The sequence below is a fragment of the Macaca mulatta genome, chromosome 1 (assembly GCF_049350105.2).
Source record: "Macaca mulatta isolate MMU2019108-1 chromosome 1, T2T-MMU8v2.0, whole genome shotgun sequence".
Classification (NCBI taxonomy): Eukaryota; Metazoa; Chordata; class Mammalia; order Primates; family Cercopithecidae; genus Macaca; species Macaca mulatta.
This window is the reverse complement of record NC_133406.1, coordinates 105,881,684-105,901,961: the sequence shown is the minus strand read 5'-3', so window position 1 is coordinate 105,901,961 and position 20,278 is coordinate 105,881,684. Positions and strand designations below refer to the sequence as shown.

The following is a 20,278-nucleotide window of genomic DNA, read 5'->3' as shown; positions in this document are numbered from 1 at the left end:
CCAAGGAGGGGTTTGACAGCGGTCCGGTGGGTGTCTCCTTGGCAGCCTGGTAGAGGGGCTTGGCTAGGACCCTGAAGTTGGGAATCCAATGCCTGAAATACCCTACCAGTCCTAGGAAGGACAAGATCTCTTCCGCATCCTGAGGAGGTTGGAGAGTTTTAATGAGGCTTATTCTATCTGCCGTAAGGCTTTTTGTAGTGGGTGTGAGTAGTATGCCTAGGTAGGTGACAGAAGGGGTGCAACGTTGAGCCTTGGCCGGGGTAATCCAATAACCTCAGTCACCTAGAAAATTTAAAAGTGTAGCAGTGTCTGCAAGGGAGCACTCCCAGGAAGGACTACATAGTAATAGATCATCTACATATTGCAGAAGGGTGCTATGGGTTAGGGGGCAAAGGAGGATGTCCCGTGCCAGTGCCTGTCCGAAAAAATGGGGGCTATCTCGGAACCCTTGAGGCAAGACAGTCCAGGTCAGCTGGGAAGAAACATGAGTGTCTGGGTCTTCCCATGTGAAGGCAAACAGACAGTGGCAGTCTGGGTGTAGAGGGATGGTAAAGAAGGCATTTTTCAGGTCAAGGACAGTGAAGTGAGTGGTGTCAGGGGGAACGCGCGAGAGGAGTGTATATGGATTAGGAACAACTGGAAAGGTAGGGACTACTGCCTCATTGATGAGGCGTAGGTCCTGCACAAGGCAATAGGCCCCAGAGCTTTTCCATACAGGCAGGATAGGAGTATTGCATGATGAGTTGGCGAGAACTAGAATGTGCTGTTGGAGCAGGCGTGTAATGATAGGTTTTAATCCCTGTTGATGTTCAAGGGAGATAGGGAACTGGGGTCTAGAGGGAAAGTTGGAAGGGTCTTTTAGCCAGATGCAGACCGGAGTATGGTGCTGGGCAATGATTGGGGTGGAGGTGTCCCACACTTTAGGGTTAATGGGGACTGGAAACGGGAGTGGGGGGTCAGCCTGGCGAGGTTTGTCAGGTGAGAGGAGGGGGAAGAGGAATGTGAGGTGTGGGGAGGGGTTGGGTCGGAAGTGAACTGAGGCCCCTAGCTTGGAGAGGAGATCTCATCCTAACAAGAAATGATAAGAAATGAGTGCAAGAAGAGGGAGCCATCCAGGCAGCAAGACAGAGGAGGAGTCTGGCGGTAGCTGGAGGGAGTGCTGTCAATTCCCATGACTGTGACAGTGGAGGGGTGGCTGGGGCCACTGAAGGAAGGCAAAACAAAGTAGGTAGCCCCCGTATCCATAAGGAAGGATATGGACTTACCCACTACCTGGAGCATGACCCTGGGCTCGGCGAGAGTGAGAGGGGACCCCGAGTCTGGGCCTCTTCAATCTTCGTCAGTGTCAAGGAGCTGGAAGGCGCCTCCAATACCTGGAGGAGGATCGTCATGTGGAGGCGCAGCGACCATCCTTAGGTTGGGGCAGTCTGACCTCCAGTGGCCCATCTGCCGACAGTTTGGACAGGGGCGAGTTGTTTCCTTTGGGTTAGGGCACTGCCTGGCCCAGTGGCCATTGTTGCCACACTTGAAGCAGGCACCAGATGGCCCTCAGGGAGTACCTCCTTTCTGGGAGCTCCTGGAGCCCGCCAGCCTCAGGGCTGCTACCAAGGCCTGGGTTTGGAGTTGTACCTTCTGTTTTAGCCTGGCCTGTCGTTGGGCCTCAGCTGCTTCTTCCCTGGAGTTGTAGACCTTGAAGGCCAGTTTGACTAATCCTGGATGGGAGTTTGAGGGCCTTCCTTCAACTTTTTTAACTTTTTTTGGATATGGGGGGCTGACTGAGAAATGAAATATGAGGCCAAGACGGTCCCCCCTGTGGGGGAGGCAGGGTCAAGGCGGGTGTTCCTCGGTCCAAAGGTGCAGGCCAAGGAAATCGTGCTGAGGGAGGAGGGTAGGGGCTTCTTATAGCCTGAGAGGTAGGGAAGCTGGTTGTGCAAACAGGGACTGGGGGGTCTTGAAACTACTAGGGCAGGAGTTGAGTAAGGGTCACGAGGAAGGGGTCTTTGGAAACTGTTAACCGAAACTGCTGTTTACGAACTTGTGGAATGCAGGTGAGCTGCAGGTCATGGGGGAGTGTGACTGCCCAGCCGGAACCTCTGACATATGTAAGTCTGAAGGTGTGTTCAAAGAGGAAGGGAAGTCTCGAACAAAGGGCCTGCTATGCCAAGTGGCGCCGCCATGTCAGGTCTAGATCCCTGCCTAACAATACTTATCTTATAGGATTATGAAGATTAATAAGGAATAAGTGAAAATTTAGATAAAAAGCATTTTGCAAATCTAATTATTACCACCTTTGGCATGAACAATTACACTACCATTTCTTCTACTGATAATTCTTCACCTTCGCCAGTCTGCCATATATCCTGCTCTCATTAGCAAATTATTCTTCAAACTCTTTTCTCCCTCAAATCCCTCTTCAAATTAAAAAACCTTTGGCAGCCTCCCTTTGCCTACTCAGCCACAAAAACCTTCAACTACCTGGCTGCAACTTCCCTCTGTTCTCTATGACAGGTCCTGGGGAGAATCCAGGGCCAACCTGGCAGGTACACCAGCCACCAGGGGTGTAAAGTCCCAGGACCACGCTATATTAGGCAAAAGTTCACCCAGAGAAGTCAGAAGCAACAGCATAAAGGGGCAACAGGTGAGGCAAGGAGCCAAACTGTAGAGCTCTAGGAGCATCAATGTCAGGGTTAGAGGCAAAGTAAGGACATAAGCCATGTGTTTTCATCAGATGGGCTCCGTGTGGCTGGGCACGATGGCTCACACATGTTATCCCAGCACTTTGGGAGGCCAAGGCAAGCAGATCACCTGATGTCAGGAGTTCGAGACCAGCCTGACCAACATGGAGAAATCCGTCTCTACTAAAAATACAAAATTAGCTGGGCATGGTGGCACATGCCTGTAATCCCAGTTACTCAGGAGGCTGAGGCAGGAGAATTGCTTGAACCCAGGAGGCAGAGGTTGCAGTGAGGCAAGATTGCGCCATTGCACTCCAGCCTGGGCAACAAGAGTGAAACTCAGTCTCAAAAAAACAAACAACAACAACAAAAAAAGACGGGCTCTGTGATGCTGCCCTAGCCAACAACTTCAAAACTCCAGTGGCTTAACATAACAGAGGTTTATTGGTTGCTTATGCAAACTCTGCTGCAGGTCTGAGTGACTCCCAGGGTAACTGTCTCCCATGGAGCAGCTCAGTAACTTTACCATCAAACGTTTTTGATTTCAGAAGGAGATAATAGATCTGGAAGATTGTGCAGGCCTTTTTTTTTTTTTTTTGCTTCACCTTGGAAATGAAATGTGTTGCTTTTGCTCACAGCCCATTGTCCAAAACTAGTGAAAGTCCCCGCCTAATTGCAGGAGGAATGGTAAATGTGGATGTAGTAGATAGAATCCAAGGATGTCACCCACAATCTCTCCCCTCCCTAAACACACATACCACTCCTCCCTCCCATCGAGAAGAATCCTGGCCAGTGCCCTGGTTCCCGTCTGTAATCCCAACATTTTTGGAGGCTGAGGTGAAAGAATCAATTGAGGACAGGAGTTCAAGACCAACCTGAGCAACATAGTGAGACCTTGACTCTACAAAAAATAAAAATAAACATTAACTGGGCATGGTGGTGCATGCGTGTAGTTCCAGGTACCCAAGAAGCTAAGGTAGGAGGATTGCTTGAGCCCAGGCGGTTGAGGCTGTAGCCTTGGTGACAGAGTGAGACCTTGTCTCTTTTAAAAAAAAAAAAAATTAAAGAAATAGAGTCCGTGCCGCACACAGTGGCTCACGCCTGTAATCCCAGCACTTTGGGATGCCAAGGCAGGCAGGTCACCTGAAGTCAGGAGTTCAAGATCAGCCTACCCAACATGGTGAAACCCATCTCTACTAAAAATACAAAAAGTAGCCTGGCATGGTGGCCCATGCCTGTAATCCCAGGCATTCGGGAGGCTAAGGCAGGAGAATCCCTTGAACCCAGGAGACAGGGGTTGCAGTGAGCGGAGATGGTGCCACTGCACTCCCATCTGGGAGACAGGGCAAAATTATGTCACTAGATCAATTAATTAATTAAAATAAATAAAAGCATACTCAGCCAGGCAGTGGATCACTCCTGTAATCCCAGCACTTTGGGAGGCTGAGGCAGGAGGATTGTTTGAGCCCAGGAATTCGAGACTGGCCTGGACAACATAGTGAGACCCCATCTCTGTTTTTTAGAGAAATGAAAAGAAAAAAAAAACAACAAATTAGAAGCCTATTCAATAGGCGTCATCCTTAAGCACAGCTGTATCAGTTCATAACACAACCACAGGCTGAGTGGCTTAAAGAACAGGAATGTATTGTCTCACAGTTCTGGGGGCTAAAAATCCAAGATCAAGGTGTCAGCATGTTTGATTTCTTCTGAGGCCTCTCTCCTTGGCCTGCAGATGGCCACCCTCTTGCCATTTATTCCTCATGCAGTCGACCCTTGGTCTGTATTAGTGTCTTACTCTCTTATAAGAACACAAGTCACATTGGATTCGAGCCCACCATAATGACCTCATTTAACCTTAATTACCTCTTTAAAAGCCCCATGTCCAAATACAGTCACACTCTCAAAGGTACTGGAAGGTTAGAACTTGAACCTAAGAGTTTGAGGGGACAATATTCAGCCCAAAACACCAGTGTTAGTGATAATATTTGTTACAATTCTTGACATTAAAGTGTAAAACGAGGGATCTTATTGAGAAAAATCACGTTCCTAAAAAGAACAAAATAATTAGAGGGAAAAGGCCGTCTTTACACTGCCTCCCAAAAGACACTGAAAGGGGAGAAATCCTTAATCTTAATAATACTTTTTATAATCCCTTCTCTTCTCCATTTTTTCCAATCCCGCTCCCCTAACCCACAGAATCCTATTGCGCACCCTAGTCCCCAGTCCCCGGCTCTTTGTAATGTAAATTAAGTCGCCTTCCTGTAAATACCTTGCGCTGGCCTCTCCCAGCCTTTTCAATTCTGCCCTTTCTGTAATTCTGCATCACAAAAGTTCAGAACTGGTCTGGCCGGGATCTACTCTCCCAGAGATGGGAAGTGGCACGCAGTCTCGCAGTCACGGTAAGGTATCAGAAATGGGGTCGGGAAGCCTGGAGGCGGGAAGGCGGCACCGCCCCTGCACTAACCCCCACCTCCAAACCCTGCGCAAGGAACATCCCCGCGCGACTCCGCTGCCCCGGCTTCAAGCCCAGCCCACGGTTCCTCCCCGTGTCTTGAAGATGCCACTGGGCTAAGCCTCCTCGCACAAAGATTTGGAACCCACACCTTCTTAGAATCAAGACCTGGGGATTAAAGCCCCTCCACGATTAGGTCCTCCGCCCGGGAGAGCAAGAAGACCAGTGGCCACTTGGTGTACCCCTGGGCCGCATCCAGCGGGGCTCAGCCAGACCCCGAGGTCCCGGTGTTCGTTCCTCCCTAACTGGGACCGGGCGGCATAGCAGGCTTCGTGACCCCAGCGCTTCCCCTTAGGGCCAGACTGGCCCGAAGGAAGCAAATTAGCGGGACTTAGTCTCCAGCCCCGAGGCCTTGGCTAGCTCCTTAAGAAGCGATCCCCGCGGGATCTTAAGAACTCCCTCGAATTTACTCGCAGGGACTTCAACGTGTAGAAGCTTCCTCTGTCTTTTGGGATTGGAGCCAGGTCAGGTCTGAGTCTCTCCCAGATCCCAAAGACACCCACAACCCTGGGGTACCTGGGACGGTCTCAAGCTTAAGTAGAAAAAAAACCTGCATGTCAATGCATTTTCTACATCCTTCCAGGTTCCTTCTTTGAGGTACTGCATTTTAAGTCGTAGCTAATTGATAGTAAATTCTGTGACTTACATAATTTGCATTACTTCCTTTCCCACGCCCCAACGAATTTTTGCCTCCATTTGCAATTCAACATGCTTTCACTCTGCATATAAATTTGTGTTTTTTCTATTCTCCCTTGAATCCGTTATAACATTTACCTGGCTCTCTCATACTGAGAGACAGTACTACCTGGATTTCATAGGCTGACTAAGAATCCCTAAGCCTAGCTGGGAAGGTGACAGCATCCACCTTTAAACACCGGGCTTACAACTTAGCTCATACTGGACCAATCAGAGAGCTCACTAAAATGCTAATTAGGCAAAAACAGGAGGTAAAGAAATGGCCAATCATCTATTGCGTGAGAGCACAGCGGGAGGGACAAGGATCCGGATGTAAACCCAGGCATTGGAGGCGGCAAGGGCAACCCCCTCTGGGTCCCCTGTCTTAGTATGGGAGCTCTGTTTTCACTCTGTTTCACTCTATTAAATCTTGCAACTGCACTCTTCTGGTCCAGTGTTTGTTATGGCTGGAGCTGAGCTTTAGCTTGCCCTCCAAAAACTGCTGTTTGCCACCATGGCAGACCTGCTGCTGACTTCCATCCCTCCGGATCCAGCAGGATGTCAGCTGTGCTCTTGATCCAGCCAGGCGCCCCTTGCCACTCCTGATCAGGCTAAAAGCCTGCCATTGTTCCTGCGTGGCTAAGTGCTTGGAGCTGAACACTAGTCACTGGGTTCCATGGTTCTCTTCCGTGACCCACGGCTTCTAGTAGAGCTATAACACTCACTGCATGGCCCAAGATTACATTCCTTGGAATCCATGAGGCTAAGAACCCCAGGTCAGAGAACAGGAGGCTCGCCACCCTCTTGGAAGCGGCCAGCCCCCATCTTGGGAGCTCTGGGAGCAAGGACCCCAGGTAATGTTACAAGTCAAATAAGGTCTTTCACCAGTGTTCATTTTCATATTGCTATTTTATATCATTTTCATTCATGATTTGACTTTTTTCTGAAAATTAATTTTTTAACAATGATTAGAGGCGGAATAATTACGATTTTTTTCCTTTTTTTTTTTTTTTAATGTAGGGTGTCTTGCTCTATTGCCCAGTGGTGCAGTGGCAGAGATCATAAGTAACTGCAGGCTCGAACTCCTGGGCTTCAGCGGGTCTCCCACTTTGGCCTACCAAAGTGCTGGGATTACAGGTGTGAGCCACCGCCCCAGGGACAATAACTGCAATATTAAAGAAACTGAAGTTTCAGGCCCCCGTCCAAGGTCCTGTACCCAAGTTTGTATTTTTTTCTTAAAGAGATCCTCAGTTGGAGCCGGGCTCAGTGACTCAGGCCTGTAATCCCAGCACTTGGGGAGGCAGAAGTGGGCGGATCAGTTGAGGTCAGGAGTTCGAGACCAGTCTGGCCAACGTGGTGAAACCCTGTCTCTACTAAATATACAAGAATTAGCTGGGCGTAGTGGCGTGTGCCTGTAGTCCCAGCTACTCCGGAGGCTGAGACAGGAAAATCACTTGAACCTGGGAGGCAGAAGTTGCAGTGAGCGAAGATCACACCACTGCACTCCAGCCTGGGCAACAGAGCTAGACGGTGTCTTTAAATAAATAAATAAATATATATAAAAATAAATAAATCGATCCTCAATTGAATGAACTTCAGGACTGCCAAACCTGTCTTCTCCCCTGCTGCTGCCTGCTAGCTCTGACAGTTTCCATTAGGTAGTTGAAAGATAATTTGTTTTAAGGTAATATTATTCTCACCACAAAGAAATAATATTTGCTGTGATGTATATGTTAATTGGCTTGATTTGATCATTCCACAATGTATACATGTATCAACATATCACTTGTACCTCATAAATATATGCAATTAATATTTGTCAATTAAAAATAAAAGATGGCTGGGTGCGGTGGCTCACACCTGTAATCCCAGCACTTTGGGAGGCAGAGGCAGGTGGATCACCTGAGGTCAGGTGTTCAAGACCAGCCTGGCCAACATGGAGAAACCCCATCTCTACTAAAAATACAAAAATTAGCTGAACGTGGTGACGTACGCCTGTAGTCCCAGCTACTTGGGAGGCTGAGGCAGGAGAATCGCTTGAACCCAGGAGGCAGAGGTTGCAGCGAGCCAAGGTCACACCATTGTACTCCAGCTTGGGCAACAAGAGCAAAACTCTGTCTCAAAAACATAATAATAATAAAAATAAAAATGTTACACGTGTCCATATAAGAGACCACCTGAGCAGGCTTAGTGTGAGCAACAAGGCTGTTTATTCATTTGAGTGCAAGTGGGCTGAGTCCGAGAAAGGAGTCAGCGAAGGGTGGTGGGATTATCAATTATCATTGGTTCTTATAGGTTTGGGATAGGCAGTAGAGTCACGAGCAATTTTTTGCGGCCAGGGGATGGATATTACAAAGTACATTCTCAAGGGCAGGGAGGGTGTATTGTCACAAAGCCAGGGAGGATGCATTGTCACAAGAGCGGGGAGGAATGTTACAAAGTACATTCACAAGGATGGGGGAATATCACAAAGTTCATTATCACAAGGGTGGGGGAATGTCACCTCACGGTGGCTTGACCCTGGTGCCACCAGCTCAGAGGACCTTACCAAAAGTTTTATACTTGCATGTGTTTTCTTGTGGCAAAAAATTAAAACATTTAATTTCTAGGATTTTTTTTTTTTTTTTTTTTTTTGAGATGTAGTCTCACTCTGTCACCCAGGCTGGAGTGCAATGGCATGGTTTTGGCTCATTGCAACCTCTGCCTCCCAGGTTCAAGCAATTCTTCTGCCTCACCCTCCAGAGTAGCTGGGATTACAGGTGGCCCAGCTAATTTTTGTATTTTTAGTAGAGACAGGGTTTCAACATATTGGCCAGGCTGATCTCGAACTCCTGACCTCGTGATTTGCCTGCCTCGGCCTCCCAAAGTGCTGGAACTGCAGGGTGAGCCACCGCACCTGGCCAGGATCATCATTTTTTTTCTACAGAGAGAAAATCAATTGTATCTCTACCAGACAAAACAATTTGCATTTCTATTAATATGAACAGGGATCATTTGTATCACTGTCAGGCTTCTACATATTTAACTTTTCTTTCTAGAGTTGCAACACAGTACAAGACACGGAAGGATACTGACCTCTAGAGAATCAGAAAACCCCCAGAAGCGCCCTCTCCCCTAGTCTAGACAAATCCTAGTAATCCACTGGAAGGATACCTGTATTTGTCCATTTCAGAAACTGTCACAATTTTTCCTTAACAGCAGGAATTTTGGTAGCAAAAAGTCATATTGTTTATTATCACTGTGGGAGCCAAGGCCTTTGGTTCCCTGAAGTTTTCTGAAAATCACTGACACAAGGCAGATTAATAGGAAAAAAGGCATACAAAGCCTTCAGAATGAAGACCCAACCTCCCAATGAGGTGCAGAAGCTTATACACCATCTTGAGGTTACAGAAAGAATGAGAGTTTTGATGCTGCGGGAGAAAAGGAATTCTGTTGATGGGCAGTAAATGATTACTAGAGAAAATGATTGGATCAGGAAACAAATTGTAAAGAGTTTTCTTTGGAATTTAGATGACTATGGGAAGCAGGCATTAACTTGTGAAAAGGTCTGTTCAGGTGTGGTTACATTTTTGGTCTTACAGGCGGAAAAGAAACCTACTGTTCTCCTTGGAGGGTCTGGATCTTAGGCAAATAAAGGAACTTCAGCTTCTTTGGGAGACCGTGTGGAGCGGGGAAGGTCAGAGAGACCTTCAGGTTACTTCTTTGGTTCAGTATGTCAACGTAGTATATTTGGGGGTATCGATTTTCTAAGCCCCAACATTACCTAAGTGTATTGTTCCCGATGAGCCTCCCTCCAATCCCTTTTCCCTTGTATCCCAATGGCCGGCAACTTGTGGAAATTCTTCCCAAGGCCTCTAAAAGTGGCGCTTGCTTTTGCCTGGATGCTGATGCAAGTTGTGAATTGCACGCATGAATCACTATCACTGTCCATCCACCTCTCTCTTGTTCTAAAGCATTGAAACGGCACTGCAGAGAGGTGCCAGGTAACAAAGGCTCTCCTTCACCAGCTCCAGCATGGCTTCTAGCAACTTAAGGCTTTGTCCCTAGGAGGACCTCAGCCCCCCGCTTAAAATGCCTGCCTGAAAAAGCTGATTGATGTCAGAAAAATTTACTGTTCATCCCAGCCCAGACCTAGTAATAGATATAGGCCCCTAAACTTCATCTTAGTGCAATTACTTAGAAAGAAAGCTTGCAATTAAAACATCTTTCTCTGCCTCTTTGAGATGTAAATCTTCTACCCAAAGCTATTTTCACTGGGACCAGAGAGTTTCTTTGAAATGCAAACATTTGAGGAAATAAATCTTGCTCCAGCTCCCAACCAGGTGGGTGCCTTGCTCTAACTTGCACCACTAGCTCCTGTCGTAAAAATAGGTGCTTATTTCTCTTCTGAACAAGCACCAATTCACAAATCCAGATTGTCTAGTCACATGGAGCAGCTCTCTATCTTCATGCCTATCCCTTAACACACCCCAGCCTTCAAAAGGCCTCCTGCCTTTTTTTTTTTTTTTTTTTTTTTTTTTTTGGAAAGTTGAGTTCAGTTCACCTCAGGCCCTCTTCCCTACTGCAATAGTTACTACTTAAAAAAACCTATCCTAGGCCAGGCAAAGTGGCTCATGCCTGTAATCCCAACACTTTGGGAGGCCAAGGTGGGCAGATCACCTGGGGTCAGAAGTTCAAGACCAGCCTGACCAACATGGAGAAACCCTGTCTCTACTAAAAATACAAAAAAATTAGCTGGGCATGGTGGCACATGCATGCCTGTAATCCCAGCTACTCAGGAGGCTGAGGCAGGAGAATAGCTTGGACCCTGGACACGGAGGTTACGGTGAGCCATTGCCCTCCAGCCTGGGAGACAACAGGGAAACTCTGTCTCAAATAAATAAATAAATAAATAAATAAATAAATAAATAAATACCTATCCTTACTTCTTGTCTAAACTATTGTCTGGCTTTGTTTAGCTTTGACACAGGCTTTATAAGCCCACAAATAACTTTAGGGCAAAGCCTTATAGATTCATCTGAGGCACTGTCTTGAAGCTCTCTAACATTTCTGTGATATGCTTCAAGCTCACTTCCAGCCTATTCCAAACCTTCTTTTTCGTTTTCTACTTCCAGAGACTTTTTCCTTTGGTTAACCACCTTGTAATTCTTAGGTCTGATTCTCGAGCTAGCACATTTCAGCCCCTACAAATAAATGCCTTCTCCCAAAATGTGCAGCACCTTTGCCATGCTACATTCTATTTGTCTTTCTAGTACTATTTTAATAAATATCATAGCTCAAGCATGATCAACCCTCAACTTCTTTATACAGTTATAGGAGTCTCTGACAAGTCTTAGGACAAGCATGTTGTGCATATTTTTTCTTGTCAACTTTTTTTAATGTGCAAAACATTAACATGGTTCCAAAAGTGAGAACTAGACAAAATGGTAAGTAAACTCAGAGAAGTAATACTCCATCATGTATCTATTTCATCCAGACCTTACCTGCTTCTTGAAATAACCAATTTAGTTTATTTTCCTTCCTGTATTTGTTTCTGCAAAAATAAGCAAATATAGTATGCTTTCTTATTTCCCCTCCTTTCTTATAAAAAATGTGGCCTTTTTAAAAAAATTTTCTCATAGAGACAGGGTCTCACTTTGTTGCCCAGGCTAGTCTCAAACTCTTGGCCCCAAGCAATTCTTCTACCTCAGCCTTCCAAAGTGCTTGGATTACAGGTCTGAGCCACCATGCCCAGCCGCTTGTCTTTTCCTTTTTTTTTTTTTTCTTTTTTTTGACACGGAGTCTTGCTCCCCAGCCTTGTCGCCCAGGCTGGAGTGCAGTGGCGTGATCTCGGCTCACTGCACCCTCCACCTCCCAGGTTCAAGCAATTCTCCTGCCTCAGCCTCCTGAGTAGCTGGGATTACAGGCGTGCACCACCACGCCCCGCTAATTCTTGTATTTTTAGTAGAGACAGGATTCACCATGTTGGTCAGGCTGGTCTCGAACTCCTGACCTCGTGATCCACCTGCCTCGGCCTCCCAAAGTGCTGGGATTATAGGCGTGAGCCACCGCACCAGGCGCCATTGTTTTTTTTAAATTGAGCAGCTTCCAGAACCTGCCCAGGCTCAGATAGACTGACTGTCAAGCTTTTGAATTTTTGCCAATCAGATAGGTAAGGTTAACTATTTTTATCCCTTCTTATCTCCAGCGAACCAGGCCTGTTACTTAGCATCACTGTTTAGAGGTTCCATGTCAGGCCGGGCACGGTGGCTCACGCCCGTAATCGTAGCACTTTGGAAGGCCGAGGCGGGCGGATCACTTGAGGTCAGGAGTTCAAAACCAGCCTGGCCAACATGGTGAAGCCCAGTCTCTACTAAAAATACAAAAAAAAATTAGCCGGGTGTGATGGCGGGTGCCTGTAATTCCAGCTACTCCAGAGGCTGAGGCAGGAGAATTGCTTGAACGGGAGGTGGAGGTTGCAGTGAGCTGAGATCCCGCCACAGCACTCCAGCCTGGGCGACAAGGGCGAGACTCCGTGTCAAAAAACAAAAAAAATGTCCATGCCAGGAGAGTCTAGCTCCACCTAGTGGTATCATATCTAGTTGCAGAAAAAGTACCTTTTCTTCATAGGTGTGCCTTTGTACTTACTTTTACTTACCTACTAAATTTCCTGTTCTTTCCTCGCTAAATGGAAAAAAAAACCTGCATTCTAATCTCTTTCCTATGTGTTGCAGCATGTGTCACACTCTATGTGGTCCTTATTGGGCACTTCAACATCTTAAATCATGAGTTGGGCTCAAAGGTAGGAGGAGTGGTGCTGAACTCTAGGATACACTTTCTCAACATACCAGAAACAAGGAAATGAGGCTGGCTTGTTTGTTTGTTTGTTTGCTTGCTAGTTGTTTGGCCCTTCAACCTGCTCTACTGTCCACACACCAAGAACAAAGTGTTGGTGGTGGCAACTTTCAAAAATTCAGGGCCGACCTGAATGGCTCACGCCTGTAATCCCAGCACTTTAGGAGGCCAAGGCAGGTGGATCACTTGAGGCCAGGAGTTCAAGACCAGCCTGGCCAATATGGTGAAACCCTATCTCTGCTAAAAATACAAAAATTAGCAGGGCAGTAGTGGCATGTGTCTGTAATCCCAGCTACTTGGGAGGCTGAGGCAGGAGAATCGCTTGAGCCTGGGAGGCGAAAGTTGTGATGTGAAGGTTGTCTGGCCACTGCACTCCAATCTGGGAGAGAGAATGAGACCCTGTCTCAAAAAAAAAAAAAAAAAAAAAAAAAAGTTGTTCTAAAATGGGTATGGGTATCCCCACCGGTTACATGGCATCTCCCAACACTTCTCATTGGTTTCTCATTCACCCCTTTGTCTTCATTCCTCATTCTTTTGTGGCTGCTCCCAACCACTCTGCCTTCCGCGTGCCTTTCTCCCCAGGGATGTTACAGACCGCGACCAAAGGAATCTGCATTTTACAAGTCTGCATTGAAAAACAAGTGAATCTAGCTACTTTTTAAAAAACAGATTTTCAATCATGGCTAATCGCCAATTACCAACCCATCACCTGTTTTTGCACAGCCTGATATATAAAAATCATTTTTACATTTTTTATTTTTTTGAGACGAAGTCTCACTCTGTCACCCAGTGTCGTACTCTCGGTTCACCGCAACCTCTGCCTCTCAGGTTCAAGTGACTCTCCTGTCTCAGCCTCCCAAGTAGCTGGGATTACAGGCACCTGCCACTGTACCCAGCTAATTTTTTGTATTTTTAGTAGAGACAGGGAGACAGGGTTTCACCATGTTGGCCAGGCTGGTCTTGAACTCCTAACTTCAGGTGATTCACATGCCTTGGCCTCCCAAAGTGCTAGGATTACACGCGTGAGCCACTGCGCCCAGCTGTTTTTACATTTTTAAATGCTTGAAAAAGATTCGATAATTATTTCATGACACATGAAAATTATATAAAATTCACATTTTAGTGTCCATAAAAGAAGTTTCATTGGAACACAGCCATGATCATTCATTGTCTGTGGGTGCTTTCCCAATACAACTGGAGTGGTATCATTGTATAGAGACCTGCAGAACCTAAAAAATTTATTCTCTGGCCGGGCGCGGTGGCTCACACCTGTAATCCCAGCATTTCAGGAGGCCAAGGCAGGCGGATCACGAGATCACGAGATCGAGACCATCCTGGCTAACACGGTGAAACCCCGTCTCTACTAAAAATACAAAAAATTAGCCGGGCGTGGTGGTGTGCTCCTGTAGTCCCAGCTACTTGGAAAGCTGAGGCAGGAGAATGGCGTGAACCTGGGAGGCGGAGCTTGCAGTGAACCGAGATCGCGCCACTGCCCTCTAGCCTAGGCAACAGAGTGAGACTCTGTCGAAAGAAGAAAAGAAAAAAAAAAGGAAAGAAAAGAAAAGAAAGCCAACCCTGACCTAGAATACCCAATTTAAAATTAACCATAGACAGCTCTTAGCTGAGGTGCTGCAAAGTTATTTACAGACCTTGCTACATTACGTTTCCAAACTTTGCAGAATACATATTACCACAATTTTTTAAGTGAGAAAACTAAGGCTGACATAAAACTTTGCCAAGAGTCTGGAATTAAACAAGGTCTGTCTGACTTGGAAACTAGCATTTTTTCCAGTACACAACACCCCCTCCTTAAATCTCTGAGGGGCACTACATTCTGAATTAATACAAGCAGTACCCATCCACTGGTCCTAATTTTCTCCCTTCAGTCCATTAATACAGTATATCTAGACTATAATTTTGTTTTGCCTGAGTCTTTATTCTCTGGGCTTAATGCTGATTCTTTCAGAAGTTTCTACATGACAAAATTTTAGGTCCCTTCACCCTCCAGATCACTCCTCTGAATATATTCATTTGTTGATAATGCCCTTAAAGTTTGGCACTTAAGACAGAACTTGATGCAGGGGTAGGGTGCCGTCAGCAGAGTGACCCCTAGTTCTAAAAATTCTACGTCTTCCCTACTTTTCTATGAAGAGTTGACTTTTTGAACCCAAAGGCAGAATCTGACTTATTACTATTGAATTTCAATTCAATAAAATTTAATAAACTGGAGTTTACCATTCCTGATTATTTGAATCCTCATTCTGCACACTGATGATGTTGCAATTCCTACTAACTCCTTGCCATCCACAAATATGATATGCATGCCTTCTGTTTTTCATCCCGGTCACTGGAAAAACTGCATTAAGTTTTATCCTTTACTCCAGAAGGTTGCACTATAGGCCCTCCATTTCATCAAAAGCCTCATACTTAATATGCCTCACTCTGTCCAGAGTCTGTCTGTTGGGATAGCAGACTCAAGTGAGATTTGTCACACTTCAGAGGAAACCCCAGGCCAAACATCACTTTTTTTTTTTTTTTTTTTTTGAGACTGAGTCTCACTGTCACCCAGGCTAGAGTGCAGTGGCACCATCTCGGCTCACTGTGATGCCTTCCTCCCAGGTTCAAGCAATTCTCGTGCCTCAGCCGCTCGCGTAGCTGCAATTACAGGCACACACTACCACCCCACCCAGCTAATTTTTGGTTTTGTTGTTTTTTGAGACAGAGTTTCGCTCTTGTTGCCCAGGCTGGAGTGCAATGGGACGATCTTGGCTCACGGCAACCTCTGCCTCCCGGGTTCAAGCGATTCTCCCGCCTCAGCCTCCGGAGTCGCTGGGATTATAGGCATGCACTACCACCCCCAGCTAATTATTGTATGTTTAGTAGAGACAAGGTTTCTCCATGTTGATCAGGCTGGTCTTGAACTCCCAACCTCAAGTGATCCGCCCCCTTGGCCTCCCCCAAAGTGCTGGGATTACAAGTGTGAGCCACCACGCCTGGCAATTTTTATATTTTTCATAAAAATAGGGTTTCGCCATGTTGGCCAGGCTGGTCTTGAACTCCTCACCTCAAGTGATCTGCCTGCCTCAGACTCCCAAAGTGCTGGGTTTATAGGTATGAGCCACCGCATCCGGCCCCAGCATTACTTTTAATGTTCTCTCTCCTCAAACCCACATACCCACCTCTACAAAAAATGTTAACTTCTGTTTCCAGCTCCTCCTCCTGCATTATTTTCCATTCTGGGTCACTGAGCAGGATATAGGTTACCCAACCTCCCCTCCCCAGGATCTTAATCCCAGACCTACCATTTGCCTAGGACTGGTTGTGTGAACTTAGGCAAATTCCTTAGCATTTCTCTGCCTCTCTTCCCATCTGAGAAACAGAGATAGTAATAATACCTAGTAAATAAGTTAACGGATGATAGTAGTAAGAAAAAATGAGCTGGGCACGATGGCTCATGCCTGTAATCCCAGCACTTTGGAAGGCTGAGGTGGGTGGATCACAAGATCAGGAGTTCAAAACCAGTCTGGCCAACATGGTGAAACCCCATCTCCACTAAAACTACAAAAAAAAATTATCCGGGCGTGGTGGCAGGTGCCTGTAATCCCAGCTGCTCGGGAGGCTGAGGCAGGAGAATCGCTTGAACTCAGAGCGCGAGGCTGCAGTGAGCTGAGATCGTGCCACTGCACTCCAGCCTGGGTGACAGAGTTAAGATTCAGTCTAAAAAAAGAAAAAAAAAAGAAAAAAGAAAAGAAAAAATGTTCCATTTCATATCAGATTTCCATAGCTAGTACCAGAAAAGGGGTAATAAGCTGGAAAAGCTAAAGAATTGGATATTTTTTAATGTAAATTGTTTTTCTTCATTTGTCTACTTTATTAAGCTGTCTTCATGTACCAAGAAACATACTGTCCCCTCATTTAGAAACAGACTAACTCCATTTTCCTCCACTATCCCCTCCCCTATCCCTGTCCTTGAACTGTAGATCCTGTTAAGACAGGAAAAACAATGTTGGTCAAAGGGTACACGCTTTCAGTTACAAGATGAACAAGTTCTGAATATGTAAGATAGAACATGGGAGGTGATGTGGCTGGGTGCGGTGACTCATGCCTGTAATCCCAGCACTTTGGGAGGCCGAGGCGGGCGGATCACGAGGTCAAGAGATCGAGATCATCCTGGCCAACACAGTGAAACCCCGTCTCTACTGAAAATACAAAAACTAGCTGGGCATGGTGGCGCATGCCTGTACTCCCAGCTACTCAGGAGGCTGAGGCAAGAGAACTGCTTGAACGCAGGAGGTGGAAGTTGCAGTGAGCCAAGGTCGCACCATTGCACTCCAGCCTGGCAACAGAGCAAGACTCCGTCACAAAAACAAAAAACAAAAACAAAACAAACAAACAAAAAAAATCATGGGAGGTGATGTATGTGTTAATTGACCATGGCAATCATTACACAAATGTATATGCATATCAAACCATGTTGTATACTCTGAAGAAAATTAAAAAACGACAGGAACAACAAACACATCCTTAACACTCAATCATTTTATCCCAGAGTATGCTGAGTTCATGTCTCAGGGGAAACACCAAAATCCATGGAACTGCTCTCATTTTCTATCCCCTAAATGTCACTTTAACATAGGAAATGTCCATTTTGGGGTTATTTGCATTCAAACACAGGCCAATGAAAAAAGCTAAATTAAAATGTAATTATCAAGGTAATGGAAAGATATCCTAATCTCTTCATTAACAAGACTATCAGGAATATTTCGAATGTCCAATCACTCTAGGAGTCCCAATTCTCTTAAGGAAGAACTTCAGGATTTAAACAAACTCAATGTGAAAAATAAACATTTATTACAAAAATTAGTTTTGACATTTTAAAGTGAATGCAGACAAGGTGTTTTCCAGTTCAAAAGGTCTGTTGTAAGCTATAGAAGTAAATTCCAAGGCTGGTAATAACTGACTCATATTCTTCACAAGTGACCTAGACAACAAGGAACCATTCACCTCAAATTCACAGAGCCATGAATCACCTCTGCTTCCCCATGACCTTTTCCATATCCCTTCTACTGTCTCTTCCAACCATGACACAGAACTGAAACATACTTTAAAAATCTCATCCTTGGCTATGCACGGTGGCTCACACCTGTAATCCCACCACTTTGGGAGGCCGAGGCAGGTAGATCAAGAGGTCAGGAGTTTGAGACCAGCTGGACCAACATGGTGAAACCCTGTCTCTACTAAAAATACAAAAATTAGCCAGGCATGGTGGCATGCGCCTGTAGTCTCAGCTACTCAGGAGACTGAGGCAGGAGAATGGCTTGAACCTGGAAGATGGGTGATCACACCACTGCACTCCAGCCTGGGTGACAGAGTGAGACTCTGTCTTAAAAAAAAAAAAAAAAAAAAAAACTCATCCTTACTGAACCATTTCATAAGCTCTACTTTGTCTAGTTGGATTTCATTTCTTCTGGAAAATTTATTTTTTATTGGCATGTGACCCTTAACCGATGGCTTCATTAGCATTTTGTTTTTCTTTTTGGATCCTTAATAGAAAACTCAGTTGTTAGGGATTTCCAAATAGGATAGGGCAAAGTGGCACTCAGTATATCCTCCACAGAAAGAAAGAAGCAAAATCAAGCCAAGAGGGCCCTTTATTTGTCCTCTTGCTAAGTTAATAGACTGGTGGGATGGTGGTAGATGCAGAAACAAAAATGTAAGGGCAAAGGGTCCAAATGGGGAGGAGGAAAGCAATGATAGCCAGGCCTGTCCTGCTCATTCGCGTTTATTCACATGCAGACCACCCATGATCTGGTCTTCAAATTTCTTCTGAACTCCACCCCACTAAATATAGTAGCAGTTACTACTTTAAACTACTACTAAAGCACTTGTTCTCCAAATGACCTGAGAAATCCCCCCGCCTCAGCTCTGGGACAGTAGTTCCTACAGCCATAGGGAGGTCTGTTAATGTACCTGGCTGGACAGGAGGTACGAGTAAGTACTTTCTCCTCTCACTTGGTGGAACAGGCCAAGGAGATCCCCCAAGTACAGCATCAGCTTCACCCTGAGTACCTTCCTCCACCAAAGGAAGGCCTGGCCACAAGAGGGCTCTGGAATGAGGGCCTGAAATTCAGAAGCTCTGCCTTGAGATAAGAACCCGGAAGGGGCAGGACCAGGCACTGGGAACCAGCCCCAGGTTGCTGGGAAGCAAGGCTTGGAGGCATTTTCCTGTTGTACAAAGGAGCCCAGGAACCCTCAAAGACTTTTTCCCCTACTTACTTCCCACAAAAAGAGCCTTGACAAACCAAGGTTTTATTTCCAGCAACATCCAGCTGACAGAAACACACAGAAATACAATCTCACCAAAGAGCTAAGAAGCCCTCCAACACACGCCCAATTTCAGCATACAGCTAAGACCGCACAACACACACACACAGGCTCAACAAAGAGCTAAGACCACTACACACATCTCCATAGCACCACGAGCACATCTCAAAAGGGTCTGTCCAATAGTTCCAGCCAAGGGAAAGGTGATGGCCTGAGCCACCAGCTCCAGCTTTCTTTTCTATTCTCTTTCCCTTTTTTTTTTTTTTGAGATAGAGTTTCGCTTTTGTTACCAGGCTCCCGAGCAGCTGGGATTACAGGCATGTACCACCATGCCTGGCTCATTTTGTATTTTTAGTAGGGTTTCTCCATGTTGGTCAGACTGATTTTGAACTCCTGACCCCAGATGATCCACCTGCCTCGGCCTCTGGGATTATAGGCGTGAGCCACCACGCCCAGCCTCCAGTTTTCTTTTCTTTAGAGCAGTGGTTTTAAATATTTTTCACTTCACGTTCTCTGAAAATTTACTATGCTCTCCACAACAAGAGCTCCCATTTTCCACAGACACAGTCAATGTCAGGCGGCTTGTATTCAAGAGGAGGACAGGGCAGAGGGACTTCCCATGGGAAGACAGAACAGAGTGGGCCCCAGAGATGGAAGGACCCCAGTGTCATCACCAAACAACCATTTCAGCTGCTCTAGCCTCTAATCCCTACTCTAGAACAGCTGGCCCCAGTCCTCGGTACACAAGGAAAGAGCCCAGAACCAAGCTCAAGATCCCTATTTAAAGATCCCTGCCGGCCAGGTGGGCAGTTGAGTGCAGATTCCTGGGAGCCCCACCATTTTTGCTGTCTGTTTAGAAGGGAAGTCAATGGCATACCCAGGATTCCTGCCTGATCCCTCATAGAAATGGGGAATAAACACTTTAAACAAGTTCCAGGCCACTCAGCAGTGGTAGGAAAGGAAGGGAGAGAATGAAGGAGGAAGGGGCACATAGTTGACATTATTAAAAACACATCCTAAGAAGTAGGGGGCCGTGTGGGGTGTAGAAGACAAATAAGGCATCCTGTGAAACTACAGACATCAGGGGCCAGAGTCCGGTAGCACCTGAGTGAGGCAAGTGCAGATGACAGGCGGTGAGCCCGACCAGGCTCACACCAGGAATGACGAGGTCTGTTTGAATTCCCCCTGCAGAAATAAAACATCCGGTCAACTCTCAATAGTCTTCTTTAGCTGATAATCCCCAAAACACATAAACATG

General features: G+C 46.1%; 1 protein-coding gene and 2 long non-coding RNA genes across 12 annotated transcripts in view; 1 reads left to right on the top strand and 2 right to left on the bottom strand.

Annotated features, from left to right (window-relative positions):
- The first annotated feature begins 11,604 nt into the window (after nt 1-11,604).
- Nucleotides 11,605-17,764, top strand: LOC144330055 (uncharacterized). Its single transcript, XR_013395911.1, has 2 exons — nt 11,605-11,680; nt 16,400-17,764. It is a non-coding gene; the product is annotated as an uncharacterized LOC144330055 (long non-coding RNA).
- On the bottom strand, nt 11,606-12,851 carry LOC144330073 (uncharacterized). Its single transcript, XR_013395935.1, has 2 exons — nt 12,348-12,851; nt 11,606-11,706 (listed from the first exon to the last, which is right to left on the bottom strand). It is a non-coding gene; the product is annotated as an uncharacterized LOC144330073 (long non-coding RNA).
- F11R (F11 receptor) overlaps nt 17,525-20,278 on the bottom strand; it is a 22,224-nt gene continuing 19,470 nt past the window's right edge. For 7 of the 10 annotated variants that reach the window (XM_077996815.1, XM_077996806.1, XM_077996849.1 and 4 more), the window contains one exon: nt 17,525-20,205. In XM_077996815.1, the coding sequence (XP_077852941.1) occupies nt 20,170-20,205 (36 nt within the window). In that variant the 3' untranslated portion in view covers nt 17,525-20,169. 10 annotated transcript variants of the gene reach the window in all.